Source organism: Rhamphochromis longiceps, linkage group LG3 (genome assembly GCF_057381845.1).
Source record: "Rhamphochromis longiceps isolate RC_006_pf linkage group LG3, R_longiceps_female_GT1.1, whole genome shotgun sequence".
NCBI classification, from domain to species: Eukaryota; Metazoa; Chordata; class Actinopteri; order Cichliformes; family Cichlidae; genus Rhamphochromis; species Rhamphochromis longiceps.
In genome coordinates, this window is record NC_140559.1 from 20,299,984 (window position 1) to 20,323,047 (window position 23,064).

At 37.9% G+C, this 23,064-nt stretch overlaps 1 protein-coding gene and 1 long non-coding RNA gene across 2 annotated transcripts; both read right to left on the minus strand.

The window, feature by feature from the left end:
- Positions 1-5,363: 5,363 nt before the first annotated feature.
- LOC146673347 (uncharacterized) lies at positions 5,364-13,000 on the minus strand. The gene is made up of 4 exons (XR_014910499.1): positions 12,834-13,000; positions 10,779-10,850; positions 9,369-9,455; positions 5,364-6,116 (listed from the first exon to the last, which is right to left on the minus strand). It is a non-coding gene; the product is annotated as an uncharacterized LOC146673347 (long non-coding RNA).
- A 3,258-nt stretch (positions 13,001-16,258) lies between these two features.
- Positions 16,259-18,989, minus strand: LOC146673348 (coxsackievirus and adenovirus receptor homolog). Its single transcript, XM_085402089.1, has 3 exons — positions 18,691-18,989; positions 17,452-17,811; positions 16,259-17,213 (listed from the first exon to the last, which is right to left on the minus strand). The coding sequence occupies exons 1-3, from the start codon at positions 18,758-18,760 to the stop codon at positions 17,035-17,037; spliced, it is 609 nt and encodes a 202-aa protein (XP_085258215.1). The 5' UTR covers positions 18,761-18,989; the 3' UTR covers positions 16,259-17,034.
- Between the last annotated feature and the right edge of the window lie 4,075 nt (positions 18,990-23,064).

Genomic DNA, 23,064 nt, shown 5'->3' on the forward strand with positions numbered 1-23,064 from the left:
TACTGTCATATTCCCATAGATCATCGTGATGTTGTTTATTATGTTGCTCTTTTTTTTTCTTCTGCTTGTTTTCTCTTTTTTTTTCTCTCAACAGGTGATCCAGGTGATCGATATATGTATTTTTTGTCTGCTTATTTTGTTGTTTTTTGTTTCTTTGCCCTTCATCCCCATCCCTCTTCCCCGCTGTTTTTCTTTCCCTCTTTCTTTCTCCCCTTTCTTTTCCCCAGTCATGTTTGTCCCGTATTTAGCAAATGAAAATAAAATAAACAAAAGGTGAAACAAATAGACCATCCCAGCCTTGCCGTAATGGTCCATTTGGTAAAGTAAATCCGTTGGGCATCTTTCTTTGCCTTTAGACAATAATTCTGATGGCAAAAGAGCCAAACGGGACAGGCAGAAAAAAAAAAGGTAAAAATGAAAGAACAAATGATCCATCAATAAAGGATAATGTTGGATCAGTGTTTCAATATTTATCTTTTATTAGATTTACATGTGGTTATGTTATTTGCCTTTTGGTTGAAAGTACACTGAGAGAGGACTTTTTCATTAGTGATCTTAATAATATTGTTTTTCATATTAATGTAAATTTTTTCTTCTAATTGAATACAATCTATTTGTGTATGATTGTCAGTCCAAAGAGGGAGAGAGGACAGAGGGGAACATGAGGAGAAAGTACAAGTTCAGGAAGAACCAGGTAAGGAAACAGACAGGGAACAGTGACGGGCAAAAAAAACTGTTTAACCGCTTGAGAGAGTTGACCACCAAAAGTGATTTGCCAACTTCAAGGTGAGGCGACATAGGTTAAAATAAAAGAAAAAAATCTGCAGAGCCATAGTAGTATCGTCAATAAAGATCTTTTCATACATTGTACCATAGGCAAAGTTGCCTCCATTTTTATAAGTTTTTTTTTTAATCAATATTTTGTGCATTTCAAGGACTCTATTTTTGGAGTGTATTTTTTATATATCTGTATTATATTATACATACACATTAAAAGTTAATCTCTGTCCAAAAAATGCACTCAGTTTACTTTTTACTCACTCTGAGCATCATTCATTATTCTCCCCAGCAATTAAGGTTAGGATATGTATTTATTCACCCCCAAAGCTCTGATCCTAGAATCGCCCCTGAATTCATTTAAGATGTGTTTTCAGATGGAACCAGCCAACAGTAAATCAAATGCTTCACACTAACTCCACATGACATTCACCTGTAACCAGCAAAGTGAAGCTTTAATCCTGGTTCAGATGGATTAACATGAACAATCTGTTAATCCACTGAAGCTCACAGACTTCAGTCAACCTGTCAGATTATCTAAAAGACTGAAAGACGTCATTTTAAACACTTACTGTTGTTCTGAAGGATCTCTGAAACCCTCCAACATTCTTCTGATCATCAGGATGGAAAAATAAAATCTTTCTACAGAAAGATTAAAAAAGGAAAACTTAAAAAAGAAACATGAACAATTATTATTCAAAAATTAAAAGAAAAGAAAAATCAAAAATATAAAATACAGCAAGTTGAAAGCTCAAAGTGGTTAAAGTGACCTCCTTAGCAAACAGCCACAGATCAAACTAACCCGTACATCCGTGTGTGTCATCCTGTTTTACACAACACACCCATCACCTGTGTGACACCAACATCTCCACCTCTAAGTAAACATATGTGAGGAAATGTTGCCACATATACAAAGTAACAGGAAGAGAACATGTTTCAATTAAACAGGCAGATGTGCAGAGACAAACTCGCAACACTCTGTTTATGAATTTAGATCAGCTCAGTCTCATGAATAAAAGTAAAAGGTTTTGATTTCCTCTGTAACATGTTAGGTCACGAATAAAACAAGAACTTGAATTTGCAGGTAAAACTACACAAACTATATATAAATAAACCTGATGTAAGATATTATTTTAAAACCTGCCTTTAACTAAAAGGTGAAAAGCAGACATTATAAATAAAGTTGATCACATACAGTACTGAAAGCAGCAATAAAACCATCACACCTGATGGTGTTTTTACCTTCATCTCTCCTGATCTCTTCAGAATCAGTTGATTTATGTGTAAAAATCTTAATAAAGCTATAAATATGTTGAAAAGTAGAAAGAAACCACAGAAGCATATTTTTCTGTTTCCAAATACTGAAAATATGATCAGTTTGCTCAGAAACGTTTTAAAGGATCTGTGAAATCGTCTTTGTGGTTGTGGAGACGTGACTCTCATGAAGAGTGTCACACTTCCGTACACTTCCCTCATGAAGTGCTTTGAAATGGTTTTAAAATCATTAATATAATGATTTAATTAATCACTGGATCCTCAGCAGATCTGTGTGTGAGTGTGTGTGTGTCAACATCCTGGTCAAACTGGTTAAGTAGTGTGTGTTTGTCATTGGTACAGACTGACCCTGTGAATCAATGACATGACCTGTGGTGTGTACAGTAAAGTACATTTATTAACACTAAAAACAAATCTGACTTTTCTCTCCTTGTTTTGTGTTCATGAAATGTGTGACTGTGAGGTGATTTCATATCAAAGCTTCTTGTTAGAGCTAACATAGCTGTGGTCAGCTCAGCCTGTTTAATTAATCCAAACAGTTTGAAACATCTTATTACAAAACTTTATTCAATTACTTTATTTATTATTTTGTGCATTTCAAGGACTCTATTTTTGGAGTGTATTTTTTATATATCTGTATTATATTATACATACACATTAAAAGTTAATCTCTGTCCAAAAAATGCACTCAGTTTACTTTTTACTCACTCTGAGCATCATTCATTATTCTCCCCAGCAATTAAGGTTAGGATATGTATTTATTCACCCCCAAAGCTCTGATCCTAGAATCGCCCCTGAATTCATTTAAGATGTGTTTTCAGATGGAACCAGCCAACAGTAAATCAAATGCTTCACACTAACTCCACATGACATTCACCTGTAACCAGCAAAGTGAAGCTTTAATCCTGGTTCAGATGGATTAACATGAACAATCTGTTAATCCACTGAAGCTCACAGACTTCAGTCAACCTGTCAGATTATCTAAAAGACTGAAAGACGTCATTTTAAACACTTACTGTTGTTCTGAAGGATCTCTGAAACCCTCCAACAATTACTACAATTAAAATCCTAAACATGGTTTATGTATTATCATTATTTAATGTCCCACTGAGATGCACCCTACACTGCTTACCAGCTTGTGTTTAATGAAAAGCAATGAAAAGTCAGTCTCACCGGTGACTAAGTACATTTACTCAAGTAAAGTTTATAAGTAAAACTGAAAAGTACCTTTATGCTTTCATTAATTTATATTAATATCATGTTCTTTACAAACTAACCATGGAAAATAAATGATTAACTAACCTACAGAAAATTCATTAGCAGCTACCTTCATCTTTAAGTCCATTATTTATTTATTTATTTTTTTAGAAAAACAAAGAAATAGATTTCATACCTCCAGCTTCATTGAATGTGAATGTTTGCTTCTCTCCCTGTGTATTTGTCCACTAAGATCCTATCAGAGACAGAGACGTGATGTGAAAGACACACATAATGAATCAGCAGCAGACAGAGATGTTCCTCTTGGATCGAATAAGAGGAACCATTACATGTTCACTTCCCTTCTCTGTGCTGGAAGTGAGCTATCATATTATGTTTGTGGTCATCAAACAGTCAGTAAACAGTAAAGCAGAATGTTTGTGGGATTCAGTGGATTTTCACACACTTGTAGTGAAGACTGTAGAAAGAAGTGACCATGAGGATGTTGCAGCACCCCCTCCTGGATGGTAGAGGTTGTGCATGACTGTTCGTAATCATACATGTAAACATCAATAACCATTTAACAGCAAATATTATTCACACAGATCTTTTATTCACGTTGGTGTTGAGATTTAAACTTCTCAAACACATGTTGTTTCTAAGATGCGATCATTAAAGGACACAGGCATAGTGAAATGCTACTGCCGCTAGGAGGTGAAACTCGGGAATTTCAGTAGATAATTCTCATAGAAACTAAGTGGGGAACAAATCTTGACATTGAAACACAAAACACAATTTAAATAACAATTGAAAGCTGAGAGAAAAATGAAAAAATATTTCCTGATATTATGACCAATTATTCAATCTCAATTTGTTTTAGTGATGTTGAGCAGCTTTTAAAAACATGTACAGCTCATCTTAACTGCCGTGAGAATCTCTACATGACTTTTCAAACCTGCTGGCGAAAAGCACACACATCTCCAAAATGGGCCGCGTGCTTTCTGTTATATACATAGCTGATATACTTTGTGAACCATTAGTCAGCAGACTGGTTTTGTATCAGCTCCACAGAATTACACTTTTTGGCTAAAAACGGTGAAACTGTAATATGTTGGAAAAATTCATTGCATTTATTTTTTAACTGTGTGGTGTGGAGAGAAAAACAGATGTTTGACTTTAAATATGGGCCACCTTAAATAATCTCTTTTTACCTCCCCAAAAGCACCTTTTGCATATCACAATGTTGATTATTAAAATGAGTTAACACTTTGAGTCTAGCTACAGTTAACATTCAATATTACTTCTAAAACTGAATATATTGCTTAGATTGTAAATTGCATTGACAGGCCACGTAAAACCAGAGTTGTTATTAAAAAATAGATCATGTTTAGTGTGGAAGCTAATGGTGGAAACTGGCTGTTTCTAAGAACAGTGAAAAAAAAAACCTCCAAGCCATGATGTCCATTTGTGACACTCAAATGAACGTCTTCTAACTTCTAGTTTCTGAAGACAACATGTGAGTAAAATTCACCCTAAATTCTACCCTGTGTTGGTTTGATGGACAACTAGAGTATTTTTAGAAGTTAAACTGGTGTCATTTATAAAGCAGCTGCTGGGCTGCAACACCCAGTTTTACCAGTAGGTGGAAGCAGATTTGACATGTGTTACATGTAACATTGTCGTTTCAAGATTGAAAGCAGCTTAACTCAAAAGGTGGGATCTGTGCTGGTTCACAAGATATGAATCTGTCATGTTCATGCGTTTGTAGTTTATCAGACACTCTTCAGCTCTCTGTTTTCATTTCGAACTACTGGATTTGACGCATTGAATGAAAGGATAATAAATAAAATATAACAATTTTACATGAATGTTGCTGGTCTGATTCTAGGTGAGCTCACCTTACACACACTCAGCACGAAAACATTTCTGCACCATTTAATTGAGTGAATTTTGCTTCTGTTGTGGTTTGATGCTTATTCTTTGTTTTCTGCAGTAAAATGAGACATGCTTCGGTTAACCAAACCGGAAGAAGTCAGGTTTTCCATCTGCACCTAAGTGAAACCAACAGAACCACACGAGGAAAAGAAATGAAAACAAAACTTTATTAATCTGGCACAACCATGGCAGAAAAAGTCAGTAAGATATGTGTTTTTAATTTATTTATTTTTCAAATCAATTTTATTTATATAGCACTTTAAAAAAACAACTGTACAAAATAATAATCAGATAAAATTTAAAAGGAAAGTAAAACCAAGATAAGAAAATAATAAGAATAAAATAATGACAGACTCATACCGACTTAAAAGCCAAGGAGTAAAAATGGGTCTTTAGATGAGTTTTAAAAGTATCCAGTGTTGGAGAGCTCCTGATATGTAAAGGCAGTTTATTCCACAGTTTCGGCGCAGTCACAGCAAAAGCCCGATCTCCTCTGTGTTTTAACCTAGACCTGGGGACAACTAGAAGCATTTGGTCCGCAAACCTCAAAGATCTCACCGGAGTATACCAACTTAGAAGATCAGAAAGATATATAGGGGCTAGTGCATGCAATGTTTTAAAAACCAGCGTCAAGATCTTAAAATCAATTCAGAAACGTACTGGCAGCCAGTGTAGCGAGGCGAGGATAGGGGATATGTGCTCTCGCTTGCGCGTCAGTCAGAAGACTTGCCATAGCATTTTTTTTAAAATAATAAGAGTCTAAATAAGTGAGAAAAACAAATAAAATATGTTAAAAAATATTTTGAACATGTGGATGTCCTCTGGTCTGAGGTGCTGGGAGGACCAGTTAGAGACCAGCAGCTGGACGTCAGTGGTTGGACTGGTGGACTACTTCAGTAAAGAGTAGATGGCGTCTGGCTCTGGTTTAAAGTCTGAACACAAACACACACACAGTTCAAACAACAGGAGACATCATTACAAGCTTTGTAGTTCAATCAAGGCTTTAATCTCCACCTCTCTGTGTCACACAGTTCAAACTTTACTGGAAACCAGCTCAGACACAGCTGACAGAGCTTCTGTATCGCCCACACTGTAGCTGCATCTTAAAATATGCAAAATGTCAAACCTGGAACCCACAGAGCTGAAACATTTGCATCAACTATATTCAGCGACACTACAAGTCAAATATTTTGCTGTTTTCCACGATCTCACAGAAAAAACACAAAACCAGGAACTGTATAATATTGATTCTGTTCATTACTGGGTGGAGATTTCATAAACTAGGATTTGTTTGCTGGATACATATTTTCATGCTGTCATGTGATTTTGCTGCAAGATTTAGCCACGTTTCATACTCAGAAAAAACAGCCTATGATAGACTGGATATCTTTCAAAGGTATACCTCACCTCTTCTACTGACAAATAAGACAAATAAGCCTCTCTCTCTGTCTCTGTCTCTGTCTGTCTCTCTCTCTCTCTCTCTGTCTATGTGACATGTTCACTGGGTGAGAGAGCAGTGAGGTTTCAGAGAGTAAAGGTGAGCAGTAGTGCAGTGAAGTGAGGCGTGGGTGTGTAAATTTTGACCCAGTAAATTGTTTTAAAATTGAACTTTGTGGTACACCACAGGTACTGTGAGCTTCATATGATGAGACAGTATCTATGGTGACCAAAAAAAGCTTCTACTGAGACAGAAGCTGCAGATAGATTTAAAAGAACATCCAGACACAGCAACATCAGCAGATTTATTGCAGCCAGTTAGTGTGTGTTAAATTGTCATAATGTGGAAATGCAGTAGTTAGTATTGCATAGTGCAGCGGTCCCCAACCTTTTTTGCGCCACGGACCGGTTTATGCCTGACAATATTTTCATGGATCAGCCTTTAAGGTGTCGCAGATAAATACAACAAAATAAAACTAGTACCGGTACCGAAAAAAAGAAAATTTATTCATAACACACGTGAAAAGACCCAGGAAAACAGAGTAAATGATAAAAATGATAACAAAATAATGCTGAAAACCAATAAAAACCCTGAAAACTATACATTTCACACCTGAGCCTCAACTCTCGCGGCCCGGTACCAAACGACTCACGGACCGGTACCGGTCTGAGGCCCGGGGGTTGGGGACAGCTGGCATAGTGCATGGGGCTTGCTACAGCCAATGCTCTGAAGGAAGTATATGGATTGAGAACCATTGCTATTGGTTTGTTTGGCTATAATTTATGCCACAACTGAATAGGAAACTGTCTGCTTCCACTCAACAGGACAGGATAATAGATACGCAATCTCCATATTTAACATAAAACACTTCTGCTTATTTCCAGACAAGCTTTGCAAAACTCAAAGTTAAATATAAGGAACATCAATCGCCCTCTGTTTGGAGGTCCATGCACAATCTTGCTTCATGGGGTAAATATGATCATGAGAAAAGATGGTGGATCAGCCCACACAGGAGTAGCTTGTTAATGATCTGAAGGCAGTTGGTACCAAAGTCACCAAGAACAACATTGGTAACATGCTATGTCATAATTTGTCGACCTTTTCAGCACCCACAAGGTTCCCCTGTTCAAAAAGTCCTATGTACAGGCTGTCTTAAGTTTACCAGTGAACACTGACATGATTCAAAGAAGGCTTGGGAGAAAGTGCTGCAGTCAGATGAAACCTAAATTAATTTGGAAGCTCAACTCAGTGTTAACTCGATCCACTGTTTGGAGGAAGAAAAATGTTGAGTATGTCCAAAGAACACCATCCCACAGTTAACTATGGAGGTGGTAGCATTGGGATTTTTGCCTGTGTTTCTGCTAAGGGTACAGGACAACTTCACCTCATTAAGGATGGATGGTACCATGTACAGAAAAAACTTGGAAGAGAACCTATTTTCCTCCATCAGAACATTGATGATGGGTCATGGATGGGTCTGGTAGTATGCCAATGATCCAAAACATTCAACAAGGGAAACAAAGAGGAAGCAGCTGAGCCAGTCTCCTGACCTCAGTCCTACAAAATATCTATTGAGGTTTGAGGTGAAGCCAAGAAACCTAAAGGATTTAGAGAGTTTCAGTAAAGATGAATGGGCCAAAATCCCTCCTGAAATGTGGTGACCAACTACAAGAAATGTCTTAGTATTGTCCTTGCCAACAAGGACTTCTCCACCAAGTACTACAGTCATGGCCAACTCCAGGACTACAGGGCCTGTGTCCTGCAGGTTTTAGAGGTGTCCTTGATCCAACACAGCTGATTCAATTGGCTAAATTACCATCCATCCATCTGCTTCCGATTATCCTTTCCAGGGTCGCGGGAGGCGCTGGAGCCTATCCCTGTCATAGCTGTCATAGGGCGAGAGGCGGGGTACACCCTGGACAGGTCGCCAGTCTGTTGCAGGGCTTGCATAGAGACACAGACAACCATTCGCACTCACATTCACACCAATGGGCAATTTAGATAGACCAATTAACCTATCCCCACTACTGCATGTCTTTGGACTGTGGGAGGAAGCCTGAGTACCCGGGGAGAACCCACGCAAACACGGGGAGAACACCGTGCTGCCTGGCTAAATTACCTCCTCAACATTTCTTGAAGTTCTCCAGAGGCCTGGTAATGATATCTAAAACCTGCAGGACACCGGCCCTAGAGGCCTGGAGTTGGCCACCCCTTTAGTACTAAATCAAGTTTTAATTGGGGTCTAATACTTATTCCCTCAATGATATCAATTTGTAGCTTTAATTAATGTGTCTTTTATTTATTTATTTGGTTAATATTCTGTCTTTCTCCATTAAAATGAAAACATAAAAAAATTTTCTTTGTAAATAAGCAAAATTACAAATTTAACAGAGAATCAAATAAATATTTAGAATATTATTGACCCTTTACCTCTAAGTGTATATACTCCCCTTACCCCAGTCTATATATTTATTCTTGTTCTTGCTCTAGCTGTTTTTCTTTTTTGTTGTTGTTGTTGTTGTTTGATCTTTTGCACTGAATGTAACTGGAACCTCGTCGTCTCGCCTCTCTGTATAGTGTACTGTGTATAGCAGAGATGACAATAAAGTTTGACTTTATTTACATTTTGATGACGATAAAAGTGTTTGATGTCCTAAGCTTGAGAAATGATGTGGTTAGCTTAGCTTAGCACGCGGACCAGAAACACTTGTCTCTGCCCAAAGTTGAACATGAAGAGCAGCTGTACCTCTTTTCCTCTTTGGTGTAACAGCTATTTGACCATAACTGAGTTCTTCAGTTCTCACTACTGAGTAGATTACAGCTGGATCACGCTCTGAAGGAAAAACACACACAAATTATAGTTTAGTTCTGATAATATTTTTTTAATTTTAATTATGAAGAGATTAAGTTAGATCTTCTGCAACTAGCTGCAGGTTTTCACAGTTTTTTTCTTCTTTACACCTCTGCTGAGAAACTAGAATTAATTGCATTGAACTTGTAGCTGTTTGAGTGAAGATGAAGGTGCACAACCACAGAGATTGCACCTTCATCTCAGTGCAGTCTGACACACTTCACCACAGAGCACCAAACAAACAAGTTCTCATAGCATGAACACTCCCATGGCCAAACCAGAACTCACAGTGGTGAGAAGCCCCTTCAGCATTACGCTAGAATCAACAACAGGAAATAACTGCTGTGGTTAAACATACAGAACTTGTTAAAGGACATTTGGTCTCTTCAGTCTCTTTCTTCAGACATTTAATTAATTTAATTCTAACAATGTTCACCCTGCTAACAACTTATGCTTGTGCCTAAGCAAGACAGCAGACACATCTGGGCATTTTGCTCACATGTTGAGTTATGGCATGGCCAAAAGTTACAACCAACCTCACATCTGATCCATTTAAGGTGGACCTGTGTGAACGCCATTACGTTAAAACCAAATGTGGCACTAAGAAAACAGTCTTATATCATCATATGGCATCGGCTTAAATCAAGTGAAAGCTGCAGAGAGCTATGTCAGCGCTTCTTCCTGGTCTTGACTTTGGATAGGGATAGGTTGGGTGCTTTAGTCAAGTTTTTTATTAGTTGCATTATATCAACTATGTTTCTTGACTTTTGTCAGACCAGCACAGCAATAAAAACAAAACATTTTAAAGTGTTTCTGACAAGAATAACATAAGAGGTGCACAAGACACAAATACTGAATGACTTGTTTACATGTGAAAACTAGCTTTCCTGTCCATGAATGAATCCTGGCAATGGAAAATTGAACTTTTCCATGTGAATGAAGTGTTCTTATTCCCCATTCATCAGGGTGTGGAAGGTGTGAATACCGAAAAGACATCGTTTACATTTTAGTTTGTCATCACAGGATGCTTTAAATTCTATGAAGTAACTGTTAATTCATTCATTTAGCTGGATGGCTAATTCATTTTTATCATTTTTAAACTTATAGACCTCCAAGTCCAACAGGAGTGCTTTCATGCTAGTTCACACATTTTTAACCTTCCGTGATTTTTTGTTTGTTTGTTTGTTTATTAGAGCTACTGACCATCACTGCATTAGCATTTTCGTGTTATCCTACAACCTAACTTAAACCCTCAACTTCTGTCCAAGAGGAGAATCATGATGGAGACAAAGAAGAGCAGCTTACCTCTCGGCTTTGATCTGTTTTTCTTGTCGTTGATGATGATTTGTCCATAACTGACGTCTTCAGTTCTCACTGCTGAGTAGACAAATTAGTTGGATCAGTCTCTACACAGTAAAACACACACAGGACATCAGTGCAGGCAGAAAAAAGCTTTCAAGCAACACAAATTAAAAGTCAAAATTATGTTTACAACCTCACTGCTCATCAATAGAATGGATGTATGTGGTCATCATGTGAGGCCATAAAAACTAAAATTATTATCAATTTAAGTAATTTAACTTAATCCAGTTATTAATAATTTCTTGTTCTGTTTTTAAATTCAACACCTAAATATCACACCATCTAAGGTGACGGGACACCTTTTTGTTCAACTTTTTTTTAAATCTCATACAGGATGCTGAACTGCAGAGCTGTTAGCTTCAGTTAACCACAGACCACAAGTACACAATCCACCACACAGAACAACAGTCAATACACAAACTTTTCTTTGTCCGATAAAAAAATGAGATAAAAATAAAAAAGTAAAAATAAAAAAACTATATGTTTCTTGTTCACAATAGCGCACACCTCTGACCACCTCTCACATGCGTCATAAAGTTCTCATCCCTTATATAATTTAATAATTATTTTCATGTTATTTATTGCCCTTGATTGGCTGTACCGCCTAGATGTTTTGTGGGATCCTGCATCTCTGCAGTTCACCTCATAGACCCCTGCTGTTTAAGTGTTTCACTGCATGTGTACCTGTCTCATTCTCAATTTTTGTGTGTCTTTTTTATCATGCTGTCAGATGCCTCCTAAAGGCTTCTGCCAAAGAGCTTAAGCATGATAAGAAGGTTTTTAAAGTATTTTAATGGGCAGTTATGAGAGAATTTAGGGTCTCAAGTATTCATGGTTTTCAGCTGTTCACAGGTAGTTGGCTGTAGTTCCCTTTTCTGTCCACTCTCTCCAAGCCCATGTTTGTTTACCATTGGTTTGTGTCTAGTGTGTAGGTTTGTGTCTAGCGTGTAGGTTTTAGTATCAGTTTCCAGTTTTATTTGCTAATCTTTTTTCTCATGTGTGCCGTTAGATTCTGTTCACCTGTGTCTCAATTTGTTCCCAGGTGTCCTGATTTTCCTGCCTTCTATTTATTTTGCTCTCTTCCTGCTTGTTGTTGCCATATCACACTGTTATGGTCATTCTTTTACATCTCCCAGTGTCTCCTAGGCACATTGAGTTTTAATTACTTTGTTCTTTTGACTTTCCCATTTCTGTTTTGCCAGCTCATCAGTTCAATAAAAGGCTCGCCTTTTGCTCAACTCCCCTTGACTTGCTGTGTTTGCATTTTCGATCCTTGTTCACCACACTCTAACACAAGCAGGTTGAACCACTCAGCAGAAATGTGTTACATTAAGTTATTTTGAAGTTGCTTTCTATATGAATACAGGGAGACATAACTTTACTGCATGTACAAAATCTCCATTTCAGGACTTCAAGTGGAATTCTACTTTTTTAAATTTTGTTTGCATGCTAGTATTTAATTTTATAAAGACACAGTTTAATCAAATTAAATTCTAAATTTTTAATGTGAAACAAAGTTACTTGCAGAGACTTGAAGTGTAAATACAAAACAAATTTAATAACTGCGTAGATCATTCCCTAAAACCAAACCACACATGTAAAATCGAGATGTCATTTTTGATATTTAATGGATCGGATTACATTTTTTATTTCTCTCCGATATCCGATCCAGTAATTTAAGTCACTATCGGACCGATACCGATACGTAATATCAGATCGGTCCATCTCTAGTTACAACTGACCCACGTTACAACTATCCCCGGCCTCCCCTACATGTGTAATTTGTAGAAATGTGAGTACAGATAAATTGTAATGGAGAAAAAACATATATAATAATAATAATAATAAATAGGAGTATATATGTATAAATGGTAACATATGTAGATTATCATAACCACACATCTGAAATGCAGTTTTCTAACTCTCACCTTATATGAATGTGAACTTTATTCTACTAAACAAACTCAGACATGAAAGATCAGGAAGTCTGAGTCTCACCTTCAGGTTTCCTGTGAACACATCGTCTCACCAGCAGAACCAGTAACACCAGTAGAACCACAACACACACTGATCCAACACATGACAATGCAGGAAGAAGATAGGAACCAGGTGGAGGTGTGGATGTAGTTGGAGGTGTGGATGTAGGTGGAGGTGTGGTGGTGTGATTCTCTAAAATAAAGCAAACACAGTCATGAAGTTGTCGTCACATTGTGAATGTTGAAAGCTGCAGAAACACAGACAGGTGAGTGTGTCACCTGTGACAGTGATCCAGCTGGATGGAGACTCTCCATGACCGCTGATGTCACACTTGTAGAGGCCTTCATCAGACCTGGAAACATGCTGGATGGTCATGTGACCTGTAGGCTGCTTCCTGATGAGGGAGCCATCTTTATAGAAAGCAGCTGGGAGGTTGGAGGGAGTGGTCTTTGTTTTACAGAGCAGAGTGACGTCATCTCCCTCCATCACAGGGAGGACAGGACTCTGCAGGATCACTGATCCACCTCAACACAGAGACAAACTACAGCATTTCATCCATTTACACACAGCTTCATCAACACTAACTCCACACACTCAGCTTACCAGTGACTGTCAGGTTAACCATGTTACTGATGGGACCCTCTCTGGACTCACACCAGTAAACTCCACTGTCATGAGGTGCTGTTATACTGATATTACAGGAAGAACCAGCTATTCTCCCCCACCCATCTGTTCCACACTGAGTCCTCTGTTGTTTGCTTGTGTTTCTCCTCAGAGTCCATCCAGCAGAGCTGTCGTCCTCCTCACAGCTCAGAGACACAAAGTCTCCTTTAAAGAACTGAGAGCTGCTGGGACTCACAGTCAGACGAGCTGTGAGGGTTAAAATGAAAAACTGATGATCTCTTAAGAGTGTTTTTTTTTTTTTTTCAAAAAGCATCTGCAGACATCAGGTCATATCAGTGAGCATTTCTCAGGTTTAAACTGTGACAGAAGAAGGTTACTGACCTTGGTTTGTTGTGCAGCTCAGCACTGAGATCAGAATTAAAGAGAAATGACACTCAGGTTGATTTGAGGTGAACATAAAGAACAACTCCACACAAACAGCTGACAAACACACAAACTTATTTCTCTGATGTATCTGCTCATTTTCAGTTTGATGCCAGCAACATGTTTCAATAAAGTTTGGACAACAAGCGACTGAAAAAATAAATCCCACAGTAAAGTCATGTGTCCACTGTGCAGTTGTGTTGATATAATGAGTGAATGATTTGATCTTTTCACTGCCTGCTGTGTTTCCTCGACTCCTGAGCAAAGATAAAGAGTCAGTTCAGACCTGCAGTTGGTCCTCGTGGTGTTTTGAACTTGAATTCAGCCTGATTTGTTTTTCATGTCTTCTCCTCCATCATCAGTTATCAGGAGAGCAGACAGTCAAAGTACAAGAATTCAAACAAACACAGAGATTCTACTTACAGAGCAGACACAGCACAGATGTTTCCTTCATCGTCCTTCTCACTCATTTGAGCTTTTTTTCATTTCTGTCACTGACACCAAGTAAAGCCCGCCCTCTTCCTCTGAGCACCAGCTTTCTATTGGTTCAAACACAGAGGTCGGGACTAAATTCTTTAAAAAAATCAAGTTATAAACTACGAACATGTTAATTTTAACGCGATAAGGTACCTCAGACATTCGGCACCGTAACTGTGTTATTTTTGTCAAATATTTAATTTGATGATCTGAAACATTTAAGTGTGGAAAGGGGGGGGCAAACACTCACACCACTGTATAAGATCAAAGGTCACACCTAAGAAAAGAAAACCATCCGTTCAACAAACAATTGTTGCCTTGTTTTGTTTCCACCATGTTTAAATGTGAACTCACATGTCTTGTGTGTCACTGTGTCTCGCCTCTGTCAGTGCGCCCCAGGGCAGCTGTGGCTACAATGTCGCTTACCATCACCAGTGTGTGAATGTGTGTGTGAATGGGTGGATGACTGGTTGTGTAAAGCGCTTTGGGGTCCTTAGGGACTAGTGAAGCGCTATACCAAAACAGGCCATTTTACCATTTATCATCACTTTAATTTATTCACAGCTTCTAAGCAGATTTCCACTCTGTCATCAGTTTTCATCATCTCGCATTCCTGTCAGATCGTGTGTGTTCCTGTCTAGCTATCTTTGTGAAGACCGAAATCTGCATTCATTCTACTATACTTGTGAGAACCAACAATCACTTGTGAGGACACACTCGCGATCCTCTCAATCCTCCTTTTTGAGGCTCAAAATTGAGTTTTTTCTTTTAGTCAGGGTTTCAATTACGTTATAAAGAGGGTTTGATTTAGTTCTCTTGTGTTAAAGATTTTGGTGCACAGTCCTAAGGGCCGCTGGGTCATCCATACTCTCCTTTAAAGCTCCCGATCTACCTTTTTCTGCTCCTCTTCTCCTTCCCTCTTTGGTATATACGGTAGACGTGCCTTCTAATTGACTGGTCCTTGTATTAAGTTACTGTGTAGATATTCAACTTATGAGTTAACGGGAAGAGCGGTGTGTATATATAAAAAAATATAATAAAAAAATTCCCAATGGTTAGGGTAAGGGACTAGGGAAACCATTATGTCAATGAAGGTCCTCACTAAGATAGCTGAACGGGCGCGTGTGTGTGTTCCTCGACTAATTTCGGCTCATAAAATGTGCCAACATGAGTTCAACAGGTCAGAACATATCTCACAGCAGCATGAATAATCAATAACCATTAAAACTAGTACCAATGTTTGCAACGTTTTATTAAAAATAAACAAATAAACAGAAATAAAAATAAATAAACAGCAATATTTGAACAAGCAATATTTAAACAGAAGTTACAGACTTCAAAGTCTCGTAAATGGAAGGAAAAGTCAAAGCTTCACAGATCAGAGAGGACAGATCTCCCTCTGTAGCTGCTTGGAAAAGATTTCTCTTTTGTTTCATAATATCTCCCACAAAGCTTACTCAGTAATAGCTGCTAAACGGATCCTGAACATTATTAGGCAGATTATTAATAACCAGATTATGACACAGTGTTTCTGTACTTGGTTGAGTGTCTGTAATTATCTGTGACTGTGGATCTCTGCATTGGTTTGTTTGTTATGAAAGGTTTCCAATAACTTTCAGTCCAGTCCAGTTTACACAGCGAATCTTGTTTGTGTTCTTTAGGACACTTAACATTGACTGATGAATTATTCAACCATAAAAAAATAATATAACAAAAACAATCCTTACTCAAGGGAGGAACCAGTTCTGTGCCTATGGATAACAGACAACTTAGGCACTTTGTTACCAGCAGCCAGTCACAAAATTGCAGATTTAATTATTATAATTATAATTTAATTATATAATAATTATCAATAATGACACTTTGTCAGTGCATAAAATATTATTTATGCAACAACAATGTGATTGTAAATAAGGTATCAGCTTTGTCATGGTTGGAAGTTGCATTTCAGTGGTGTTGGAGAACTTGTTAGAGGTGATGTAATTATGAACACAGAAAAGTATCAATAGATTTTGATCCCCGTGTAATACCATCTAGAAAGGGTCTGATAGGCAGCAGATACATTTTTCAGCATGACAATGATCCCCAAAACATTGGCAGTGCAGTAAAATCATACCAGGATATGAAAACATGCAGATGAAAAGTATTAGTCAAGAATTTGCTTTGATAACATGAAATATAGGCTCTCAGCTTGTTAGAACGTTTTTGCATAAACCCTTGCATATATTCACACGTTTGCACGTTTTAATAAAAGTCTGCAACTAACTCCAAATTTCCAAGCAAAATATAAAAACAGTGGTGGAGATGCTGTGCAGTACTTTTCTACTACTATTGCTGCTAAGTATTATTATTTACAAAATACCGAAGGCCAAATATATTCACACACTTAGTAAAACAGTGTAGGCTTTAACACTTTCAACATATAATATATATCATCTTGTGCTATTGACCTACTGAATAAAAAAACAAAACAAACAAAGTCATCACTTACAGTCTAAGTGATATTAAAGAATGTGTTTGTTTTTATAAATCCCTGCCAGTCTCAGGCTGACACATCAGGAGGTCCTGGTTCTCAACCTGCTACTTTTTTAAAAACAAATTGGATATTTAACTCCATTTTACCATAGTGATGCTTCTCTTACCAAACATCATCATAAAAACTAAAGACATTTCAAATATGCTGCAATTACTCAGGAGGCTAGTATGGACCCTGAGTCTGCAGTTTTCTGTAGATTAAAAATCCAACAACAGCAGCAACAAGAAGCACAGCAGAAAGAATCAGACCAACGATCAGTCCAACAGGTCCATCCTCCTTCCCTCCTGCCTCCTTCCCTCCATCCTCCTTCCCTCCATCCTCTGTGTCTCCTCCTGTCTGACCTGCAGGTGAGAAACAGGTGTGAGGTGTCAGCTGTCAGGTAGGTGATGAGTGAAGAACAGAACAGAATCCATTTCCTCTTCAAACTGCTGTCAGACATTATCTACTGCACTCTGATCACATCACTCAGACCAGCTGCTTTCTACAAAGTCTCATCAACAACATCTTTAGAAACAAACATCAACAACCAGGAAGCAGCTTCACCTCTGATCACACACACACTCAACTCTACTCACTCACCTGGAGGAACAACTCTCAGTGTGATGATGCTGATGGGGTCACCATCCTGATTTGCTCTTTTCCTTATGTTTGTTCCTCTCATGAAGACACGACACTCGTATGCTCCAGCGTCATTAATCATCACATCCTTCAGAATCAGAGACACGTCTCCTTCCTTCATCTGTCTGTCCTGCAGATCCACCCGGTTCTTAAAAGATGGATGCTGGTTGACTGGATCAAATTGTTCATCTCTGTAAAAAAGCACATATTCATCTCCCAGGTCAGCTCTGCTCCACTCTACACCTAAGATGATGTTGTTATTTGGAGCTCGACATGGCAGAGTGACGTTCTGTCCAGACTCAGCTGTGATGATTTTTTGGTCTGAAAGAGGAAACGACACAGAGCAGAGAGGTTAAAGGTCAAAGTGCAACTGCTCACTTCTTCAGCAGCCAGATGGAGTGAGGAGTGTATGCACATATATTAAATTATAGTACATCCGTGCACGATATACATAAAAAAAGAATAAAAAAATCTTTTGTTGATGCTAAAGTACACACATGATCATTATGACAGTAAATGCTGTTAATATCACACAGTACCACTGCACCCCACCCTACAGAGATCTGACCTTAATCTATTCCTCATGACACAAAAGTCAGTTACAACCTTCATCACTCTATATTAACAAGATTTCGTCATACAATTAATTGTTCTATTATTTTATTTTTCACTTCCTAGAATTTGAGTTGTGCTTTTTTTTGCTGAAGCTCCCAAATCTCATATTTTGACAATACAGGGTCAGTTTAATTTTAAGTCGGAAACTCAGAGGGTTGAAGGGATGCAATAAATGAGGAGATTACTGTGGATGACAGTAGCTGTGTTATATAAACATTTATACAGTGAAACACATGCTGATAATAAGTGAACATAATGTGTGAGAGAAAGCAGCCTCTCATTATAAGACTCTGTGAGTCTCTGCATGCTGCCTTTATGGAGCTACAGCTGTTTGTATACACTGAACAAGAAGCTTTGTAGCTGTATACTGACTCCTGAAACTACAACACATCACACTGACACACACATTACACTTCTTCATCTCTGTGCTGGAAACTGCACACAAACAAACCTCGTGATGTCTTCACACAAGCAGACAAACTGATTAAATATGAAAGTAATTGTTTGGGAAGTACCAGGTAAACCAGACTGAAGTTTATTCCTCTTTATCTCAGAGGGAAACACCGTTTGGTTTATAAACCTCACCTGCAGAGACAAACACGAAGACACCGACAAACAGCAAAGTCGAGCAGAGCGACGCAGTTACAGGAAACATTTCCGTGTTTTTGTTTCTGCTGATCTGACTCTTAGTTTGTTCTAAAAGTCCGAGTCTGTTGGTATTTTCAGTTAATAACAAAACTAGAGTTAAAACTGACTACATGAGGTTAACTTTGAGGTTTAAATAAAGCTGAAACATTTGTTTTTCAGCCACTCGTTCAAACGCCACACTTTCGATATCGCTTAAGGAAGTCGCATTAAAGTGACGTATGTTACGCTGCGCTGTAGGACGATCATAAATAAGTGCGTCATGACTAAAGCGGTGAAATCTAAAGCAGGTCTGAGTGTTTAACAGGTTCAGTTCTTGAATGATCTCCACAGAACAACACAAACATAACCTCTCTCATCATCAATCATCAGCTACATACTAAAGACCATCATCAGCCAAAGGACTTCAAAATGACATCACTGTATAAAAATGTATATAGTACTATGGAGGAGGCAGCATTTAGCTGGAGCCTCCATAAAACCACAGCTGATCTGGAGAACTTTGTCCACCACCTGCAGCTGATGCAGCACTTCCTGTAAATCACATGACTGTAATCAGAGTACAGTGGAGTAACTGAGTACACTTCCTCTTTTTTCTTCTTTATATTGTGTCAGATAAAATCTGACATCTTTTGGATCTTCAGATTAAATAATAATAATAATAATTTTAATAATGTTTTTTCACAGTGAAACCAGAAAATTAAAATGAAAAAAGAAAATAAAAACCAGTAAATCAAATACTTCACACTAACTCCAACATTCATCTGTAACCAGTAAAGTGAAGTTTTAATCCTCGTTCAGCTGGATCAATATTAATAATCTATTAATCGACTGAAGCTCACGGACTTCAGTCAACCTGTCAGATTATCTAAAAGACTGAAAGACGTCATTTAAACACTTACTGTTGTTCTGAAGGATCTCTGAAACCCTCAAACATTCTTCTGATCATCAGGATGGAAAATTAAAATTATCCACTGAAAGATAAAAAAAACAAAAAGTCTGAGTTCAGTATCATTTTCAGTATGTAAAAAGGGACACACTGAAGATTTATTCCACTTAATAAAAAAAAAAGTTTAAAAAATAGTTAAGAAATCAAACAATAAAATGTAACAAGTTTAAAGTCTGTGTATAAAGTGGCCTCTGTACCACAGAGCCACAGATCAAACTAACCCACACATCCGTGTGTCATCCTGTTTGGTACAACACACCCTTCACCTGTGTGACATCAGTGCACATAGCAACACCTTAGCAACCACATTCCTGTCTTCTCCAAATCTAAGTACACACATGTGACAAACAGCTACCACGTATACAAAGAAACAGAGAAGTAATAAAGTGAAGTGTTGCAATAAATCAGGTAGATGTGCAGAGACAACTTCCCACTCCACTCAGTTTATGAAATTAGATCAGCTCAGTCTAATCAATAAAAGTAAAAGGCTGTGATTTCCTCTAAAAGGTGTTTAGGTGCAAAACAAATGAGGACAATTTATAGTTAATATTACTCAAACTAAAAATAAACAAATGTTATGACATATAATTTCAGATGATTCCTTAAATGAAAAAATAGAAAGCAGATTGTTTACTCAAACTACAAAACTAGAAATACTTTATAAATGAATCTCCAACAAAAGCTTCTTAAAACACAGAGTTTTATATCCGATACTGTTTTACCTTCATCTGTACAACGTTTCTGTCGGAGTCATTAATCACTGACATTCTCTAACTTCCTCAGAATCATTAACTTTTTGTACAATCCATGCATTTCTTTAAATCATTTAATTAATCCTCTGATCTTCAGCAGCTCTGTGTAAGAGAAAGAAAGGTCCGTGTGTGTGTGTGTGTGTGTGTGTGTGTGTGTGTGTGTGTGTGTGTGTGTGTGTGTGTGTGTGTGTGTGTGTGTGTGAGAACATCCTGGTCAAACTGGTTGAGTAGTGTATGTTTGTCATTGGTACAGATTGACCCTGTAAATCAATGACATGACCTGTGGTGTGTACTGTAAAGTACATTTATTACCACTGACAACAAACCTGACCTTTCTCTCCTTGTTGTTCTGTGTTCATGAAACGTCTGACAGTGATTTCACATCGAAGCTTCTTATTAGAGCTAGCTGTGAACATAGCTGTGGTCAGCTCAGCCTGCCTCATCAATTCAAACAGTTTGAAACATCAAATTCAACTAAAAAGCATCTGTATTCTTCTCTTTTTTTAAAATTTATATTTCAATAACTTTGTGGATTTAGTGTTCCGTACAAAGTAACACTCATCAGTAACTAACTGCATTTAATATAGTGAAATTCACTAAAGTTTTTTTTTACTTTTAGAAAGCAGAAGTTCACGTTAATTTATATAGTGGCGTGTTGGGGGAGCAGCTAGTTCTCTCCCATCATGCCCTGGGACATGTGCTGCTGTTTAGATGTTCTTGTTTGATTGTTTATGGTTACGTTACTTTTAACTGTTATCTTCAATGTTGTGTTTATATTGCGGTTCAAAGTCACTGACAGTTATTGCTTTATAGAATGAATGCAGTACCATAAGTGAGTTCTGTTATGCTGTTATTGATGCTCGAAGCACAGTGTCGCATCAGCAGGTATGCAATAAAAAAAATCTCTCTTCCTGTTTATGTTGAATCAGGAAGCTCAATCTTTCTGTGGAGCTTCTTTATTAAGATTTCTCTCCATGCTGCAATATTGTGTTAACTATAAAAACTGTGGAAACTAAAAACACGAAGACCTCAAATATGGGGATCTTATGCTTTATAGGATGAAACTAAATGATTAAATGTTGAACCCTAAATAACATCAGCAACTACAGTCAACTTTATGTCAGATTTATAGAGAAAAAACAGATTTCATACCTCCAACCCCTCAGAGTGCAGCGGTCGCTTCTTTCCCTGTTTATTCCACTAAGTCGCTGACAGAGACAGAAATACGACTTCAAAGACAACAGGACACATGATGTAAAAAACAAAAGATTAATGGGGAGGAACAAAGTCTGACTGAGAGGAACAATTAAATATTCACTTCCTTTGTCTGGCCTGGTGGTGAGTGAATAGAAGAAAAGAAACTGTCTGTGGTCATCAAACAACCAATAAACAGGGAAGCAGGGACAGTGTTGGATTTTAACACTTGTACTGACGGCTGTGAGAAGCTGTGACGCTGCAGGTTCAGCAGCACCCTCTGGTGGACGATCGACGCTGCATGTGACCATAGAGACAAATTAAAAATGGTAATACATGAAAATTTGTCCAGCAGTTTTCATAATTCCAGTGACTTTAGAAATAATATTTTATTTTTATTTTTTTCCTGACCAATCTGTGGTGACCACCATTGTTGCAAGTGTAATTGTTGTTTTCCATCCATCCATTCGCTACAGTTATCTTTATTGCAGTGGCTGAGTGATAGCTTTCCTTTTCAAACCACTAGGTTTAAATCTGGGACTCTCCACCATTTGACCTTAGAACTGAAGAAGCTTCTCGGATGAGAGGTGAAACGTCTTCAAGTAACTTAAAGAAGTCCAGACGCTTTTCTTTACAAGCTCTTTAGACTACGATGACCTGGATGACTGAGAACCTTCACAGACATCTTTCCTTTTCTTGTGAATATAACTTATGTCTATCATCACCATATTAAATATTTCTGATCAGCCAGTGCAAATCTGCTGTGTAATTTTTGTGTACTCATTGTGTTTCTGTCATCAGTCAATCAGCCTGTTTCTGTTGCTTTTTTAGGAGTATTTAGATTATTGTTTTTGTATCATTGTTATGATTGGAAAGATATTAGAGTTTTCAAATTAATTTACCACAGATAAAAACATCCATAACAACTTTATATCTAACTCTATCTAAGAAACGATAGACCTAACAATAAGACAACACTTTCATCATGAGGGTAAACTGGAACATTGCTCTCAATAATTAAACCATCAGTGGCAATCCAACCACCAAAAATGGTAAATGGCCTGTATTTATATAGCGCTTTACTAGTCCCTAAGGACCCCAAAGCGCTTTACATATCAAGTCATCCACCCATTCACACACTGGTGATGGCAAGCTACATTGTAGCCACAGCCACCCTGGGGCGCACTGACAGAGGCGAGGCTGCCGGACACTGGCGCCACCGGGCCCTCTGACCACCGCCAGTAGGCAACGGGTGAAGTGTCTCGCCCAAGGACACAACGACCGAGACTGTCCAAGCTGGGGCTCGAACCGGCAACCTTCCGATTACAAGGCGAACTCCCAACTCTTGAGCCACGATCGCCCCATAAAAAAAGCCAATTGAGAGAATTTGAAGTCATTTCCAACTCTGGTTCGCCATGG

Excerpts from the sequence above, each read along its gene's own strand:
- LOC146673348 (XM_085402089.1), bottom strand. The coding sequence starts at position 18,760 with ATGTTTCCTGTAACTGCGTCGCTCTGCTCGACTTTGCTGTTTGTCGGT. Across the intron at positions 17,812-18,690 it reads CTTCGTGTTTGTCTCTGCAG|ACCAAAAAATCATCACAGCT; the intron begins GTGAGGTTTATA and ends TTCCTCTTTCAG. Across the intron at positions 17,214-17,451 it reads ACTGAGAGTTGTTCCTCCAG|GTCAGACAGGAGGAGACACA; the intron begins GTGAGTGAGTAG and ends TCTCACCTGCAG.